The sequence below is a fragment of the Esox lucius genome, chromosome 4, assembly GCF_011004845.1.
Source record: "Esox lucius isolate fEsoLuc1 chromosome 4, fEsoLuc1.pri, whole genome shotgun sequence".
NCBI lineage: Eukaryota > Metazoa > Chordata > Actinopteri > Esociformes > Esocidae > Esox > Esox lucius.
In genome coordinates, this window is record NC_047572.1 from 12759695 (window position 1) to 12780199 (window position 20505).

Here is a 20505-nt window from a genome sequence, read left to right on the forward strand (position 1 = left end):
TATGATGATTATATTATGTACCATAGATGATGAGATCTCCAAACTCTTGCAAATTTACATTGAGGAATGTTATTCTTCAATTGTTGCACTATTTGCCTGCACAGTCTTTCACAGAGTGGTGATCTATAGTGAAACAATAACATTCCCCAGTTTCAACATTGGAAAGGTTGTCGTTGTACTATTTTCCATTAGATACAGGGTTTAAATGATTTGCGCATCATTGCATTCTGTTTTTCTCTACATTCCACACATCGTCCCAACTTTTTGGAAACAGGGTTGTATTTTCTTCTCCCACACTTGACTGTGTACACTGAGGTCTTACAAACATACAGACACACACGCTCACATGCACACTGACATACAGGCTCCATGTAGTTTTGATCAGCAGGCAGTGCAGACACCCTGCGTCTTCTTCTTTCCAACAGATAAAGTGTCTCTGGTTTTAACATTAGAATCACTCTGTGTCAGAGCGTGCTATTTTATTCACACTAATGAGCCACAGAGAACTCTCACTTCTCTTGATAAACTTGATGCATTTTTTAACAGACATAACTGTCAGAACTAAAGATCCCATGGTAGATGCCAGTACAGGCTGACTGGATACAGACCAGAATTACATTCATCGGCTCAGTGCTTAGGGCAGTATTGGGTTCACACTCTGTAACCCCCTTTGAAGACCTTATAGAAAGATACAGAACACAGATAAGATACCTCTAGATTTCGTACAAACGCACATAAACTCTCTCTCTCACAGACACACAAACACATTAATTTACAATATAACAGCCTTCAAATAATAATACTAAAGAATAGCCATATTATTACCAGTTTCAAATGATACTTTCCATCCTTAAATATTATCCCTTAACCAGTCAACTTCACCACTAACCAGTCCAAGTTCAAATGTAACTGTAATCCTACCCCTCACATTATTCTGTCATCCTCCCGCAAGGGAATCTCCATAAACCTTGACTACGGATGTTTATCTCCCCTATGTACATTTCTGATTCTGAAGTGAATGGAATCATTTGATTTGAAAGTAAATTGAGCGTCCAATTCAGAAGTGAAACATCTGATTCTAAAGTGAAATGAGTCATCTGATTCTAATATGAATGTCTGATTCGGAATCGAATGGGATCATCTGAATTGAAAGAGAATGGAGCAGTCTAATTATGAAGTGAATTTTGTGAGACCTTGTTGGTTTGTGTCAGATTCTATCCCTCATCTAATGACAGCTCGCTGCATCCTATCCTAAAATGATGGGTATGATTTTTGTCAAGGTCTTTCAAACCTTTTCAAAATGATCTAACATTTCTCTATATATGACTACTGTTTACTATCTATCTCCCAAGACCATGGCTATATATACATGTACATGTATGCATATAGTTAGGTCCGTAAATACTGACACAAGTTATTTGTTATTTTGGATGTTTATCCAAAATATATTCAAATTATAGTTAAATAATAAATATGGGCTTAAAGTGCAGTCTCTCAGTTTGAGGGTCTTCACATCCAAATTGGAGGAAGGGTTTAGGAATTACAGCCCTTTAGCCCTCTCTTTTTCAAGGGACCAAAAGTAATTGGACAATTGATACAAAAGCGGTTTCATAGACAGGTGTGGGCTGTTCCTTCATTATTTCTTCATCAATTAAGCAGGTAAAAGGTCTGAAGTTGATTCCAGGTGTGGCATTTGCATTTGGAAGCTGTTGCTGTGAACCCACAACATGCAGTCAAAGGAGCTCTCAGTGAAACAGGCCATCAAACAGATAGCATTCATTCATAAGCCTCAAGAATAGAAAAGCCAGATTAGCTTGAAAGCTTGGAATGGCTCGTAATATGAAGCATACCACAACATCTGTAAAACACGGTGGAGGCAGTGTGATGGCATTGCCATTCATGGCTTCAAATGGCACTGTGTCACTAGTGTTTATTGATGATGTGACAGAAGACAGAAGCAGCTGGATTAATTCTGAAGTGTATAGGGATATATTGTCTGCACAGATTCAGCCAAATTCAGCAAAGTTGATTGGATGGCACTTTACAGATGGACAATGACCCAAAACATACTGCGAAAGCAACCCAGGAGTTTTTTAAGGCAAAGAAGTGGAATATACTGCAATGGCCAAGTCGATCACCTGATTTCAACCCGACTGAGCATACATTTCACTTGCTGAAGACAAAACCTAAGGCAGAAAGACCAAAGAACCAACAAACAACTGAAGGCAGTTGCTGTAAAGGCCTGGCAAAGCATCACAAAGGAGGAAACCCAGCATTTGGTGATGTCCAATGCGTTCCAGACTTCAAGCAATCACTACCTGCGAAGGATTCTTGCAATCATTACCTGTATTTAAAATGAATATTGTATTTATGATTGTGTTAATTCGTCCAATTACATATAAGTCCCTGAAATAAGGGGTGTATGAAAATGGTTGCAAGACCTGTGTTCATGGATCTAAGAGCCCTGCTCGGTTTATATTCTTCCAACATATCAGAAATGTATTCGGGTCCTAAACCATTCAGAGATTTATAAACTAAATGTATGATACATAATATCATTAAAAGATTCAGAGAACCTGGAGAAATCTCTGTATGCAAGGGACAAGGCCGAAAACCAATATTGGATGGTCTTGATCTTCGGGCCTTCAGGCGGCACTGCATTAAAAACCGACATGATTGTGTAGTGGAATTCACTGCAGGGGCTCAGCAACACTTGCGAAAACCATTGTCTGTAAGCACAGTATGTCGCAGCATCTATAAATGCAAGTTAAAACTCTACCTTGCAAAGAAGAATCCACATTTAAACTAGATCCAAAAATACCTTCTCTGTGCCCAAGCTCATTTAAGATGGACTGAGGCAAAGTGGAAAACTGTCCTGTGATCTGACGAATCAACATTTACAATTATTTTTGGGAATCATGGATGCCGCATCCTCCGGGCTAAAGAGGAGACGGACCATCTAGCTTGTTCAAAAGCCAGCATTGGTGATGGTATGGGTGTGCATTAGCGCACACCGCATGGGTGACTTGCACTTCTGTAAAGGCACCATTCATTCTGAACAATATATACAGGTTTTTGAGCAACATCTGCTGCCATCCAGACAACATCTTTTTCAGGGAAGGCCTGGTTTAGACAATGCCAAACCACATTCTGCCTGTATTACAACAGCATGGCTCCATGGTAAAAGAGTCTGCTAAACTGGGACGCCTGCAAGATTTGGCACATTTTGAAATGAAAAATACAACTAAGGAGACCCCGAACTGTTGAGCAGCTGAAATCCTATATCAAGGAAGAATGGGAAAACATTTCACTTATAAAAGTACAGCAATTGGTCTCATCAGTTCCGAAATGCCTACAGAGTTTTGTTAAAGAAGAGGTGATGCAACACAGTGGTAAACATGCCCCTGTCCCAACTTTTTTGAAACATGGTTCTGACATCGATGTGTTTTTCCAAAAACAATAACATTTCTCAGTTTCATCATTTGATATGTTGTCTTTTTACTATTTTCAATTAAACATAGGAATACATGATTTGCACATCATTGCAATCTGTTTTTATTTGCATTTTACGTAGCGTCACAAAAAGGGTAGTAAGTTAGATACACTGATGAGCCAAAACATTGTGACCACCTACCTAATATGCTGTTGGTCCTTCTTTCTTTTTTAGCATAGACATTTATACCTATGTTCTTAATTTCTATCCTAGTAGGCTATTGTGGGAATGTTAATGGTTAACAGATGTTTCTGTTAGGTGTGAATGCAGGACCAAAAGGTTTACTTTTCTTTACCTAGCTTGCATGATCCTCGAGATAACATCACTCTATCATATGAGATGGCCCCAAGAAACACATGTATCACCAACTGATAAGGGATCTATTCTTCAGCGCTTGTTATTCTTTGGTTAGTAAATCAACCCCCACAACTTTAATTTTGGAATATAAACTAGAGTGGGGATTGGAAAAGTTCTCTTTTGCATTTTCCTGATCTCTGCATGCATCTTTGCTCTTGCAACATCTCAGATCTCTGGAGAGAATTTATCTTTGATACTTTAATACTTAATTCATTTGTCATATTCATTCGTTGAGTTTTTGGAATTTATCTAAAACGGGTCAAAATTCAGTTCCACCAGCAGTGTGGCAGGGCCCATTATCCGACTGAAAGAAGCCACTGCCATCAGGGAATGCCATTGCCATGAAGGGGTGTACCTGATCTGCATCGATGTTTAGGTTGGTGGCATGTGTCCAATTGACATCCACATGAATGCCCGGACCCAGGGTTTCCCAGCAGGACATTGCCCAGAGCATCACACTCCCTCCACCGGCTTGTCGTCCCCCCACAGGGCACCCTGGTGTCATCACTTCCCCAGGTAAGAGGCGCACACGTACAAAGCTGTTCACGTGATGTAAAAGAAAACGTGACTAGGCGACCTTCTTCCACTGCTCCAAGGTTAAGTTCCGATGCTTATGTGCCCATTGAAGGCGCTTTTGACAGTGGTCACAGGTGTCATCATGGGCAGTCTGACCGGTCTGCAGCTACACAGCCCCATAAGCAGCAGGGTGGGATGCACTGTGTTGTGACATTCCTCCCGTAACCATCATTAACATATTCTGGGACTTGTGCCCCTGTAGACCTTCTCGGTTTGGACCTGACGGGACAGACTTCATTGCCCTTGTTAATTGATGAGCCTTGGGGGTCCAACACCCTGTCGCCGGTTTGTGCAGGTACTCCCCACTGCTGACCGGGAGCACCCCAGTTGCTCTGACCCAGTCGTCTGGCCATGACAATGTGGCCCTTGTCAAAGTTGCTCAGGTCTTTACTCCTGCCCATTTCTCCTGCACCCAACATGTTAACTATGATTGTCCGCTTACCATGTAATCTCCCCAGACCACGTGCTCTTGTTAGGAGAGGATCAACATTATTTACATTACCTGTGAGTGGTCATAATGTTATATATAGGGAAAAAGAGATTGACAGAAACTAGAAAGAGATATAAAAATGAGAGCAGAATGGTATTAGACCAAAGTGGAGCAGTTTTGACCCCAACAGTTTAATGCTGGTGTGTGTGTGTGTGTGTGTGTGTGTGTGTGTGTGTGTGTGAGATGAAACACAGAGAAAAGAACCAGCTCTCCACTCATCCTCCGAGCTCATCTCTCCAGGGAAACTGACCTCACACTTTCCCTCACCTCCCTCTGTCTCATCGCCTCCCGTTCTCTACATTTCTCCTCTCTCTTTCTCTCTCTGCCTTTTTTCCTTTCCCTCTTGTCTCTCTCTCCATATATCTATTCTCAACACAACGGTTTCTGCATTATGTACATACCACCCACTGAAGTATGCCTGAGGATTGAATCTTGCATGTTGGCGTGACAACGACTGACAGGAGGGTTGGCTAAGGCGAAAGAATTATCAGAGACCATCGAAATTAAAATCATCCTAATTGTAGCTCTCTGATAGTAGCCCTCAGAATGGAATATTTCGATATGGATCACAGGGTAAAATATTTTCAACAGAGGCGTGTGCGCGTGCATTGCACACGTGCGTGTGTTCTGTTGCCAGGGCAACGATGGTACTCACAGCTCTCGATCTCCAGGGTGCAGTTCTGTTCATCTAGAGGGTACCGTCTCAGGTCCATCATACAAGCTGCTGTGGTAGTGATCCTGTATATACACACACACACACACACACAGGAAAACACACCGTTAGAAGCCAGGTTGATGGCAGCTTATATCAGCAAAACAGAATCCAGGCTAAATCCAGGCTTTTACTTAGCCTGGATGTGACCTTGACCGGCATCAGTGTGATACATGCAGTAAAAAGACAGGAACAATGTTAGGGAGGACCGTCCTTTTATCTCCTACACATGACACATTAACCATTAGTCATCTGTGGGTTCCCACAAGACACCATTTTGGGTACCACTGTGACACTTTGACCTTAGAGTAGATGTATATTAATAACAAGTGGTAACCTTCTGTAGCCTGACCGTTCCTGAAATTACTCTGTTCTATTCTACTTTGTTCTACTGTACTGTACTTGGCACTGGTCTACTGTATTTCTACTCTGATCTATTCCCCACTGTTCTACTCCACTGTATTCTACTCCAGACTGTACTCTATTTCTGCTCCACTATTTTCTGCTCTACTCAGTTCTACTCTATTTGGTTCTATTGTATTCTATGTCTAGAGTTTTAGGAGCTCATAGCTAAAATGCTGTCTTACCGTATGGGTCAAATGGGCCAGAGCTTCAGATATGAACTGGCAGTCACCCAGACCAGACCAAGTCTTCAGCCTGGGTGTGTGTGTGTATCTGTCTTTGTGTGTGTGTTTCTTCAGGGCTGTGCTCTATAAGAACATCCAGCTGGTGATCATGACTGGTAATAAATAGACTTAATATAGCCTACCACATTACTCTCATAGTAATTTGGGAAAAACATGATACTGATTGATATAAAAGCTGATTGAATTATGAAAACCCCTTGGCCATACATCACTGCCAAAAGAACAATAGTTGATAAGAGATTAATAATTTGTATAATCTCTGACATTTCCCTTAAAGGCAAAAAGTAATTATGATGTTGTTTATGACATTACAGTCAGGTTGAATACTGGTCGTAATGATCTATTTCCTAAACATACTTTCAACAACAAGAAATAACAGATTGTCACCAAATAATTACATCTTTCCATCATATCCCTCTGAAATGACCACTATAAAACGATAAAATTGGATTGTTTCCCCGTTTACTTAAATCCGAAATACAAATGAAATTTGAAGAGTGGCCTTGTGTTCAATCATGAATCAACACAAGTATAATGAATCAACTCAAGTATAATGAATCAACACAAGTATAATGAATCAACATAAGTACATCTGAAATCCTTCGGCATTAAAAGGCCAGCCATTCAGCCCCAGTTGGGTTTTACTGTTTTGGGGAATTCAGCCAGACGTTATTTGATGCCTAGAAACACCACGGTATCTTCCCCCTTCCCCTCTCACAAATCTCACCTCCCACTCCCACACACCTTCTCCCCTCCCACTTTCTCCCTCTCTGCCCCCTTTCTCCCCTCTTCTCTCCCTCTCTTCCCTTTCTCTCTCCCCCATCTCCTACTCTTTTACACTCTCGCTCCCCTTCTATCTCTTTGGCTGGTTCTGTATTATGTAAGAAGCCAGTTTCCAGGCTGGTAGAGGAAAGGAGCACAGTACACTGGAGTATTACCACCCCAATGGATGTTTACCTTTTTTATACCCGTCTCTCTGCTGCCGTGCCTCCCGCTAAGTCACCAAGCCAACCCCCTGGTCAGCCAAGCACCTGGTCAGCCAAGCACCTGTCAGCCAGCCACCTGGTAAACCAATCACCTGGTCAGCCAGCCACCTGGTCAGCCAAGCACCTGACAGCCAGCCACTTGGTAAGGTAACCACCTGGCCTGCCAACCACATGGTCAGCCAACTACCTGGTCAGCCAAACACCAGGTCAGCCAGCCTGTGCTTCTGACAATTGCCACAGGGCCAAAAGTAATGCAATACACAGGAACAGAGTCCTGATTTTACCAGTCAATCAGCACTCTACGTTCAGGATCAGGAAGGAAGGAGCTGGGAAATGTTGAAATTAGGCCAAGATGGCAGGGGTAAAAATAACAGGCTATTTATAGGAGGCTTCTACATCACCAGAAGAGGAAAAGAAGTCTCCTAGCTTTTGTCTGTGTTAGAGAGCAGACCCACCAACAAGCAGGTTCTCAGGATCCCCGCAGATCTCGACCGGTGTGTTTTGTCCTCTCAGTTCTCTATTCCAGAACCCTCCTGCCTGTCTGTGTGCGTGTGTGTGAAATACATGTTTATGTGTATTTGTGGGGACGAGATGCGTGTGTTTCTGCCTTCAGTGTTGGGATGCTTTAGATAGATGGCCATTGTTATGGTAAAAACAGAGTATTGTTTACATCTTAAAGCAATGTATGAAAATGTATGCACTCACAAGCGTCTGCTTAATGATTTATGTAAAAATGCACATATGTAGCCCACACGGCCACAAACAGGAGTACCACATATGTAGACTAGACAAGACGGCCACGAACAGGAACAGGAGTACCACATATGTAGACTAGACTAGATGGCCACGAACAGGATTACCACATATGTAGACTAGACTAGACGACCACAAACAGGAGCAGAAGTAACACATATGTAGACTAGACAAAACGGACACAAACAGGAACAGATGGTACCACATATGTAGACTAGACTAGATGGCCACGAACAGCAGTGCCACATATGTAGACTAGATGGCCACGAACAGGAACAGAAGTAACATATATATAGACTAGACTAGATGGCCACGAACAGGAACAGGAGTACCATATATGTAGACTAGACTAGATGGCCACAAACAGGAACAGGAGTACCACGTCTCAGTCATCTCTCTATCACTGCCCTGCCTACTCAGAACCTGCAAGCTGATCGGCTGGTTAGCAGCAGCAGCGCGTGAGAAACAGAGAGCAAAACAGAGAGTGATATAGAGGAAAAAAAGAAAGAGTGAGAAGGTGGGAGGGAGAGGGTGAGATGGGGGGGAGAAAAAAAGGGAGTCGTCCAGCCTCATCCCATCCTGCCATGTAGAGGGCGGTTTCCATCAGGTATGTAGGTATTCAAACACGCTACATTTGTCCTGCAGTTGAGTTAATAGGTCTAAAATTGGGCTGTTGTCCCTGGACCAACTTCATCCAAGGCTGTGTGTGTGTGTATGTGGACCCCCTAAGGCAGCATGTGCACCTTTATTCCAAATGACCTTGTTTACCAATGCTGGTGCTGTAACACAAACCACAACACACACACACACACACGCACATACACACTGTAGCATGAAGCACTAACAGTTTGCAGAGAGGAGAGCAGAGGGAAAAAGAGGACAGCTAGCAGCTAGCCTAGACTACCTGCCAGACATACTAATGCAGGTTGGAGAGAAGAGGACACATTCACACTGTGACAGGCGAGGTTTCAAACCAGGGAACTTTCTTTTCTATGCTGAAATAAATTAAAAATGAAAACTAAGTGAATGACGATGGTTCAATTACAAATATGTAATTAACAGTATAATTCGATTGATTGGTAATAACACAGTTCAACATAGTTCACAAAATGGAGGGACTGGCAGGAAGGGCAGGCACCATTTTGGCTAGACCCCATGTTGGACTCTTGGCATAGAGTACAATGCCTGGTTCATTCCTCTGTCCCCAAGCACTTTGCCAAATCAAATGCAAGAATGGGTTCACGGAGAGGCTTGTCGCACGGGTTCTTAAACCACAAGCACGGAAAGTTCATAGACTTTCTTTCTTTATTTTTAAGGGATAGAGATGGGAGGTGGGTTGGACAGAGAGATGGCAGGGGGTTTGGTGAGAGAGATGGGAGGTGGGTTGGACAGAGAGATGGCAGGGGGTTTGGTGAGAGAGATAGGAGGTGGGTTGGACAGAGAGATGGAAGGGGGTTTGGTGAGAGAGATGGGAGGTGGGTTGGTCATACAGATCGGAGGGGGGTTGGACAGAGAGATGCCTTTGAAGCATGTGTTGTATTTACAGTATTGACAGGAAAAAGAGAGGTTATTCGAATCCCAATCTCATGTCGGGGGAGAATTAAAGGGCCCCAGGAAAAGCAGGGCCCAGTGGTTTGCGGTTCACTTTTGTTTTGTTTTACACTTCCATCTGCTTTTTTTGTTAATAGAATGCCCCCCAGGGCCCAGCACACTAGCAGTGTGTCTGTTCCCTGTGTCTCTCCCTGTTACAATATGTACATGAAATAAAACAAATACATATCCAATACAGTTATATTATAATGGTCAATGGAATCAAATACAAAAAACTGAAATATAACTTGAGGTATTTATACTGTGTCTCGGAGGTATAATGTTGTATTTATAACACACTGAGGAAATACTAGGTTACATATTTGTTTATCGTTTTCACTCTCTCTGTGTCACTCACTCTTTTTCGTGCCATCTACTGAACTGGGCAGCTTGTCTCTTCTCTCCAGCGCTTAGAACAGCGCTGTCTACATAGCACAGGGATACGTCCTGTCCGCTCACAAAAAGAGCCAGAATACACTAAAGAGAAAATAGCCGCGCTTCGGGGTTATTCCGGTTTGTCTCTATCTTTGAATCTGTCCTTCATCTGGCTTGCTACAACAGTGAATAAATGATTTGTCTCTTAGTATGTTTTATGGAACAAAAGGCCTTATAATTTTGGAACAAAAGGCCCTCTGGAATATCTTTAGCTCTAGTTCCTTTGTGTCTGCCTACCTGTCTGTTTTCCTGTCTGTCTAACTGTCGGTCTGTCTGTCTCTCCAGCGGCGGACCATTAGTGTACTCAGGATATGGTTACATGTTGTAAAAATGTTAACGAACCTCAACCAAAACACTGGAAATGCCATGCAAACCCATTAGGCAAATACACTGTGGGGAAGATATCCAGATCTCCCTCATTGCCTCCCAGACAAATGTGTCTATATTTAGGCTATTGTTTACATGAGTATTTCACAATATGTTGAGGTAAAAATCTGAGTTTAATGCTTATATGGATGTCAACTCCAGTAGATCTTTGTGTCACCTAAAGCTATAAACGGCATTCCAGTTCAGAATGACTTGGATGTGGTCTTAGATGGTCCAGCGCGCTCTGCCTCTGAGGCATATGTACTGCTGCAGCCCGGGTTTGAACACATTTCATATTTCAGCTAAAAAGTTTTACCAGTGTTTCAAACCTGATTGAAACACAACAATGTCGGAAGAAATACTTTCAATACCACCACCAACTTCTGTATGCTAGCTATGCTATGTGCTCATTTGAAACGTTGGCTTTCAGTGGTCAGTTCCACACCTACAGAAAAGGGAACATTTTAATTTAATTTATATATGTACACACATATGACATGAGGTGCATTTCATTTACCTTGTTTTGGAGCCAAAAATCACAGAAGTCAGCGATTTGGATATTGCACCGGTCAACATGGCAATTTCGATTATAATTTCATTAATAGTGCAGCCCGACTGTCCAGCTAAACTAAGTAACCTGTCAAGGAGGGCCTCAGTCAGGTGACCAAGAAACCAATGGCCACTCTAACCGAGCTGAGAGATAGGATAACCTGCCAGAAGGCTTTTAAGTTATAGTGGGTAGATGCCACCTGAAGGACTTGGATAGCATGAAGTCTTTGGTCTGAGACCAAAATCAAACCAGTTCCATGTCTGGTAAAAAAAGATACCACTCATCATCTGGGTAATACCATCCCTACGGTGAAGCATGCTGGTGGAAGCGTCATGCTACGGTGATGCATCTCAGCCACAGGGCCTGGGAGACTGGTGAGGACTGAGGGAAAGATGAATGCAGCAATAATACAAAGAGGACTTTGAAGATTCAGGGTGTACAGCACCTCAGACTGGAGTGAAGATTTGTGTTTCAGCACGACAACGGCCTGGAGCACACTGTCCCGACAACACTAGAGTGGCTTCGGGAATGCCCTTGAGTGGCCCTGCCAAACCCATACTTGAACCCAACTGAACATCTCTGGGGAGACCTGAAGACTGCAGTTCCTCGATGCTAACCATCTAATCTGACAGAGCTTGAGAGGATCTGAAAGGAAGAATTGGAGAAACTGCCCAAATCCAGGAGTACAAAGATGGTACAGGCATTGCCAAGAATACTTGAAACTGGGATCGCTGACAAAAGGTCTGAATGCTTATGTTCATTACATTACTTCATTGTAAATTGGCTCGTCTCTAAAAACATGTTGTTCTTTTAATTATTGGGTATTATGGGACGATTGATTGCAAAAAAATGTTTTGTTAATTATAAATAAGGAAGAAAAGGGGTCTGAATACTTTCCAAAGGCACCGTGACAGCCAAATAGCTATTAATGGTCTCTATTAAATTTGTGAAAGTTTTCCCTAGCTAAGGGCTAAGACTAACAATGTGGTGGACTTCTGAAGAGTCTGCTCATACTTTCTTTGAGTACAAAGGAACAGAATTGTGTGAGCGCAAACAAATGCAGACAGCATATAATGTAAATGCCAAATCATAAACCCTAGCTCCTGGGAAAATGCTGTTTTAATAACGTAATGAATGACGGACTGCACATTCAAACTGTTCTACAAAACGAGAAGTTAAGCACAAAGCAAGGATGTTCTTAAATTGGTTATTGACACTACTGCAAGAATTAGCTTTCAGGTTGCTTGATGACAGTCAAAGTTGGGCTAACAAGGGCAGCTACAAGGAAGCAGCGGAGATAATGACACATTATGCAGTCGTTTACTTGCCGAACATTATGAAGACTTGCCATTTTCTGTTGAATATTAAAAACAACTCAGAACAGTTTTATAGCACCAATCTCCTCATTCAGGGCTGTCAAACTGGGATATACTGAAGATGTTTCTCATTTGTTTCTCAAATGTTTCTGAACGCAGATGTGAAGTGAGTGTCCCAAGGCTCGTTTTCACGCGTAAGTCTGGGCGTCATGTTCCAATCAGAGTTTGGTCACTTTATAAATTGTATTATTGTTTTGAACTGCACCGGTTGCCTTATCAGACCAGTATCAGACAGATCTGGCCAGGAGCCTACATACAAACATCACACTCAGAGTACGCTGCAATGTGTCATGACTGGAGGGAGTGTCCCACTGGAGGGACAAGCCTATGGCTGCCTCGTGAATGTCTTAACCCCCTGGTCATCTTGTATGTCCATTGATCCTCTTATTCCCTGGGGCATTTTACTCTCCGAGAACTGGGAATTACTGTGTACATTTTCATTTGCTGGATATATGAAGTACCTCACATACAGAGAAAGAAATCATATTAATAAACATCTATTCGATTTTTGTTATTTGTTCTCTTCTCAGTCATCAGTGATAGAGATGAGCTCTACAACACCATCCGTCCATGATGAGCCTGGACACTCCTTAGATTAACCTGCCATCTCCCATTTCTCCTTTTGACCTTCTGTTGTGGTTCCTCCTGTCTTAACACTGTGAATGTCCTATACTCTGCTACTCCCTAAAAGAACTGAGGTAAGCTAGCAGTTGAAGCAACTGACAAGTAACCTAAAAGTGTGAGATCAAATTCCACATTGTGAAAAATCTGCTATTCTGTTCTTAAGCATGACAATTAACCACAATTACCCCTAATTAACCCTGGTTAAGTCACTTTGGATAACAGAATATAATTTAAATAAAAATTGGGCTTAGACAGTCATGTTTGACTACTAAAGCCTTTAATAAATCTTTTTCCTAAGATCTTCAGAAATGCTTAGCAATCTGAGAAGCCTCCCATCTCCATACATTTTTCAATGCTAGCAGCCGTCAATGACAGCATCACAGCATCCGGCGCTCCATTGACCGTTGTTTCTGCATCTAGCTTCCAGTGACCCTTGTTTCTGCATCTAGCTTCCAGTGACCTTTGTTTCTGCATCTAGCTTCCAGTGACCGTTGTTTCAGCATCTAGCTTCCAGGGACCCTTGTTTCTGCATCTAGCTTCCAGTGACCGTTGTTTCTGCATCCTGCTTCCAGGGACCCTTGTTTCTGCATCTAGCTTCCAGTGACCGTTGTTTCTGCATCCTGCTTCCAGTGACTGTTGTTTCTGCATATAGCCTCCATTGACTGTTGTTTCTGCATCTAGCTTCCAGTGACTGTTGGTAATGCTGTGGTCATTTTCTGCTTCTCGTGGTAAAAGAAAAGGATCAGACGGGACAGGGATGTAAAACTTCATCAAAATAGAGTGTAAACAACCTCCTATCACTTACACATGCACAGACACACAGAAACACAAATACACACAGTCACACACAAGAAGAAATAAAACAAAAATATGCACACACACACTATTTAATGCACACTTTCACACCACACACACACACTGTTTGGGCATGTATAAAAATAGTGTGTTACTGAGAATCATGCATGCCTGCACATCCACACACACACATACATACATGCACAGACGGGCACACAAACAGCCTTCATACTGTTCCAACTGGCACTCTAAATCTACACACACGCACACACACATGCACACACACGCACAGACGCACTGTGCTCTAAGCATTCTGGCATCTGGTCCTGCTGACTGAGTGTCTGGATCTACTAACATCAAATAACAGCCAGACTGAGAGAGAGGAGAGGAAAAAAAGAAGAGAGAAGAGGCTAGGAGAGAATGCTTATGGACTAACTAGGATAATACCTGAAGTACTAGAGCCAGTGTGGCTGTTGCAAAGCATAGACCAGAACTAGTAATGCTTCAAATTATTGTTTGATTATGAACCGTAATTTACACAAATACGGCAAACACTTAGCAGTTCCTATAGGAAAACATGTGGCATGTGCCTCTGAGAACAATGTCCAAGTGGATTTGCCCACTCCACGAAAACAGTTGTGAGTTAGTGGGTTTTAAGACAATGGGTGTCTTGTTTTGAGAGGTTTCATCCAATGTCTTTCTTTCCTAACCTTCAACCAGTTGGAGTAGAATTATATAAACAAAAACAAAAAAATACTTAGTAGTCACCCATGTTCCCAGGCCTGTGAAAGGGTGTTGAAGCAGAAAGGTTGAACTTGAATTTGTTGAATTTCACTTTCGGAGTGAAAGCCTCCTGAAAGCCACAGCTAGAAGGCTCCCGAGAAAGACAGACACTGTTGTACTTGTACTGTGGCCACTCAAATGTACTGCCAAACACCCATTCTCTGTTTCAATGCACCAATTCAAGACATAGAGCTATGGGAACCCTTTTTTAGCTTTTTTCTTTTCATTTTGATGACAAGAAATGTTCAGACGTGCTCTTGTTCATAAAGACTCATTCAAGACTCAGTTCAACATAATGCAAAGGTGCAAGATGAAAAGAAAGTGAGCTATTTTTCTGTTTCAAAGATCCAGTTCAGAACAGTGGTTAGTTCTCTTTCTTTCGGCCTTTCTGGAATGTTCTGGAGTGGATATTATGAAGACCAAAAAGAGAAGAGGACAGCTAAAAGACATTACTGAAGTAACTATTGGGGTTCTGTTAAGTACTCACACAACACCAACTCAGACTGTTAAAGACACCTCGCTCCAATTTCTATTTCTTGATGTTATATAAAAATGTGTTGGCGTATATAACGGAATGCTTACATAATTGAAGCGTTGTAAATTACACTTATTGATTTTTCTCTCAAAAACAGAATACATAAATTATCTGGTGCAGTGCAGAGATTTAAATGTTTTAAGCAGCCTTTATACAAGAGTGGCATCTGAGCTCCTCAGAGAGAAAAAGAGCGAAGGAAAGACAGAGAAAGAAATAGAGAGAGAGAAAAAAGAGGAAGGGATAGAGAAAGAGGAAGGGATAGAACCAGAGTGAAGGAATGCTGCCTGTGATGTTCATGTCTTGAATTAGCAACAATAATCTCATCCCTTTAAATATACAGCCCATTAAGCTCAGAGATCATTTGTACCGACACCATCACACGTCATCTCACACATCCATATGGAAGGCATGCATGTACACACACACACACACACACATGCACACAAACACACACACACGCACAAACACTCATAATCTCTCAGGCTTCACATGACAGGCAGCAGTGAAAGATCATGTGTGTGTGTGTTCACATGTATGTGACTACAATGGTTGAACGTGTGGGTATGTGAATGCATGTGAACTCATAGCGTGTGTGTGTGTTTGTGTGCCCAAATAATGCAATGCAATCAGATGCGTCCAATGCAAATAGGGCCTAGCTGTGTCGTGTGTTTGTATTGAACGTATACATTAATTATTAGCATTCATCTATTATGGATGGCAATCTTCTCTATGGATGGCAATCTTCTCTATGGATGGCAATCTTCTCTATGGATGGCAATCTCCTCTATGGATGGCAATCTTCTCTGCAGCGTCAGAGACTGAACGCCTGCATACTAAATGGTTCCCTATTCTCTTCATAGTGCACTATTATTAACAAGAAATCTGGTATATATATATATATATATATATATATATATATATATATATATATATATATATATATAAGTAGTGCACTGCATAGAGGATATGGACTCATTTTGCATGGAACCAACATCAAAAGGATTCATTTCCTGGATGGGTAGAACCACAGCTATACATATCCGTCATTTGTAGCTATAAATCAGAAGTTTTACATAGTTTTCTATTACTGATTAAAAACGGATCAATTATTAATATCAACAGATAGCATGAAATGGTAAAGCATCAGAAAAGCCAACATGTATGTTGTTAGCAGTTTCGAGACTCGCATGATAAGTGAAGAAGAAAACTGTCTAGATTCCTGGGTTTGCCGACTAGCTGTGACAGGCACGGATCCTGTGACATCCCTTAACCTCAATCAAATACATCTTCTCCTTCTGTCCAATACTGTTTTATTAAGGATCGTTAAATTATTAATGAAACACCAGAGATCCCAACACAGTTGCTAAGTCTAGTATGCAGCGGCATCTCTTCAAGCCTGGTCCAGGAGGGCCGGAACACCTCTCTGTTTTTTGTTCTATTCACCTTACCTGGTTTCCCATGTCTGAATCCCTGCTTAGAAGGAAAGCTAGAAGTGTTTCAGCCCTCCGGAATTTTTTTTTTTAGATCACTGAGAATGGACCGATGGGTCAAGGAAACGTCTACCAACCTATGAAGAGTGATGGCTGTGACCCTCAGTCAACTACATCTCCACTATTTCTTCTACAAACCTTCACATATTGATCAGAACCAATCAATTACAGAATGATGTACATCAGAGACCGTGACAGGCTAGAAAACCCAAGACAATTATTCAATATCAACCAATCAATTAGTAATTATCGGTAAATATCAAAGGGTCGGCTATGAAATCCCTTACCGGAGTCCATAGAGCACGGTACCGTCCGGATGCAGTCGGATCATTCGGTTCTTGACCGTGACGCCGTGGACGAAGGACTTCTTATCGTTGAGAAAGTATGTGTCGGGGACCCAGAGCTGGTCAGCCACCCTGTTGTCTAACGTCAGATTGAGGGCAATCTCAGAGTAGGACAGGCGCTTGTCCCGCCAGGCTTGTTGGAAGTACATGGTCAGTGTATAGTCCTGGAAGAGGGGGAGAAGATTCTTTTAAATAGATGTGGGACCGGTTGGTACATGGTCAACAACTTATCTGGTTATATGATTATAGGACGACTGGAAGTTGCAGAGGAGAAATGGATGAAAGAGGAGAGTGAATGAGTGAAATGGGACCAGGGGAAATATGCTTGCAGATGGTGTATGATCAAAGAAACCCTAAGTAGCTAGCTGGCTACATCTATCATGAATGAAAAAAACACTACTGTACAGTACTGTACTGCTCATCTCTTTACAAAACACACACATAGTCCACTATATTTATCAGATGATTCAGAGACATGACATTTCATTCAGAACATATTGAATTTAGGGCATTTTCGAAGAACGATATGTGGGTTGTATGTGAGTTATATAAGCATTAGTGGTTGAGGTGGTAGAGCATGGTGCTTGCAATGGTAGGGTTGTGTGTTCAGTTCCCATGGCGGACCATTCTGAGTATGCACTTATTCCTGAAAGTCACTCGGCTAAATGACTAAAATGCAAACGGTTCATTAAGTGCATTATGGGTGAATACAACTATTTAAAAAGTTGTATTTACAGAAATTTGAAAACATGTTACTGTAATGTGACACTTCATGATTGATTTTTGTATCTAAATTTGCTTCAGACATAAAACATGCTTTTGTGAGAATCCCCAAATGGATATTGCTAAGGGGTTGGGATGAAGCAAAAGACATTCCCAATGGATATTCATGTACACTTGATAATAAAGTGTCATCAGTGATTTAACTGCACACAAACATTGAGATTAAATTAAACAACTTTAAATCCTCTTTACTAATAGGTCACATGTCCTCTGGTAGTGACATTTAAACAACCAACCACCAACCACTCCAATCCATGGATGTGTCACACCAACAGCAAAAAAATGGCCGCTGTACAGCAGAAGGTCATCAACATGGTCTAGTTGGTCTAGTACAGTCTGAAAGGGCATTGACCCAGACTGGCCTATAAGTGGCCTATTAAGTGATCTATACTGGAGACAGTGGTTGTGCTGGCTGAGGTTAAAGGGTAAATACCATATTCAAACCCTCTCTCTGCACTGACTGACTGCCTGTCTAAGTGACTGCCTGCCTGCTTGCTTGACTGTATGAGTCTAAAATGGCACCCTATTCTCCATATAGTTGCACTAGTTTTGACCAGAGCCCTATGGGCCTTATTACACTAATAGGGTGCCCTTTCAGACACAGCCACTGACTTACGGGGAAAACAACCTGAGGGTGATTTCTCAGCTATCTCAGCTGACTAGCCTATTGTCGCATGTTAAACAATATACTGCTTTCCAGTCCAATGAAGCCACTCTATGGTTCTGAGGACGATATCTCACTCCTTGCTTCCTCCCTCCCTTTTTCTTACTTATTCGCTCTTCGTCTCTCCTCCTGTTTTTTCTTTGTCTACCCTTTTTACTTGTATATACAATTTCTACTTCAAAAATATATACTGCACAGCTTATGTTTCTGACATTAGCAGAGTTTGCTGGTGGTTTCCAAGGTTTAAAGTGATCATTACCTCAGTGCATTGTCTCATGCCAAGTGACATATGTAAAACAGTCAATGATGAGGCAATTACTCATCCCAATCTCTACCTAGCCTGAGAGAGCTGTGTTTCAACAAGCATTATTACTGAAGATTGACCAGAAGCAACAAAAACTAGTGTAACTTTGTGTAACAATTATTATCTTGCTAGCTTAGCCAACCGCCCATTTAAAACTGGATGCTATTAACCAACAGAATCACTTATAATTCTACCACAAGCTACCTACCGTAATATATAGATAACACTATTATGATTTGGTTTTATTTTATTGTTGCTGTGCTTCCTCATCTTGGAGCTGTGCCTTGAATCCAGATGCTGTTGTGTTTTGCTTAGCTGACCAAACATTCTAACATAATAATCATGGAGAAACAAGCTGGACTCATCTACGAACTGATTTCTGATAACATTTGTTCATATTTTAGAGGCAGCAAGTCTACAACTTAAGGGAAGCAAAGCAAGTTGGTCAAAAAAGAAGAGCTAGCTAGGTGGCTAGGTGCGTTAGCTACAACAGCTAATAAGCAGTAAATCATGTCACTGGTGCAAAATGTAGCAACCAATATTTTTCAGCTTTGTTTCTTACAATTGTAAATTATAATATCCCTTTTAGTGCAAAGATAATCATTGAATTACAGTGTGTAATAATGTTGCAAGCTTAGTATTCAGCCTATTAGAATGAGAATACATGGGAGAACTTTATAATACCATACAAATTAAGAACAAAAAAAAAAGATTTCAAAACTAGGTTTTGATTTGGGCAATGTGTGAAAACGCTGATGATATACATATGACATTTACATCACTGTCTTACCCTATATCATTCACTATACCCTCTTGTCATATACCATCCTCCCTATACCTTTCTAACCTATATCCTACCCTATATCCTATGCCCTCCTTCTCTAATTCTCCTATCCATTAACCCATACAACCTACTCTCATCCTATACTGTCATGCTTATATCCTCATACTCCTTGTCTATATCCTTTACCGTCCTACCCTACAACCTGTTTTACTATACCCCATACTCTCTTATACTATGTCCCTCTATCCTCTCTCCTGCACCCTTTTATCTTACTATATACCCACCAACCCTATACTCTCCTATCATACCGTCAAAGACTATACTACACAATTAAATAATCTACTACACCTAAAGTAAATATTTAAAGGTTTTATAAGTTATAATTCATGCAAATAGAAAAGGAAACATACACAGAAAGGAACACTAATTTATTTTCAAGTGAACAAAAATCTAAAGGGAAAAATAGATTTATCTTGTTTTGGAATAACACTCTTCAAATGCTGACACTCACAGTGAAACATAACAAAAGCATGTAGATTACTTTACCCGCTATGCCTCTTAAAATACATACACCCACACACTCACAGCACAGAAAAGCACTGCGGTATGGAAGAAACATTTCTCTCGTACCGAATGGATTGCAGTAAAATCGATTAGGTGGAAAACTGAACAGGATATAGTGTATATGAAGCCATTACATTTTAATCTAATTTATGCATCTACAGGAGCTATCATTTATAACCTCTGTTTATGTTTCCACTAAACTTGCCTTTCATCCCTTTGGAAAGTATTCAATATATTTATGCTTTGCACATTAATAGGTGCTCATCATTTCAGTTTAAATAACCCTAGATAATGCAACATTGGCCTTTTAAATTCAAGAGGATTCATTAAGCTGTGACACAAGGTGTGTGTCTCAAATGGCACTCTAATGCCTGTACAGTGCACTCCTTTTGGCAGTACAGGCTAATGTAATGATTGTGGTACAGTACGTTATGTCAGTTCTGTAGCTACTGTAATGACAGTAGTAAAGTAATATATGTTATCTCTGTAGCTAATTAACTGGTA

At 41.3% G+C, this 20505-nt stretch overlaps 1 protein-coding gene across 2 annotated transcripts in view; it reads right to left on the reverse strand.

Annotated features, from left to right (window-relative positions):
• gabrb2a (gamma-aminobutyric acid type A receptor subunit beta2a) overlaps window positions 1-20505 on the reverse strand; it is a 56209-nt gene that overhangs the window by 17357 nt on the left and 18347 nt on the right. For both annotated transcript variants that reach the window (XM_010897238.4, XM_010897246.5), the window contains exons 4-5: window positions 16846-17066; window positions 5572-5654 (exon numbers count right to left, since the gene is read on the reverse strand). In XM_010897238.4, the coding sequence (XP_010895540.1) occupies window positions 5572-5654; window positions 16846-17066 (304 nt within the window). The remainder of the gene's footprint in view (window positions 1-5571; window positions 5655-16845; window positions 17067-20505) is intronic.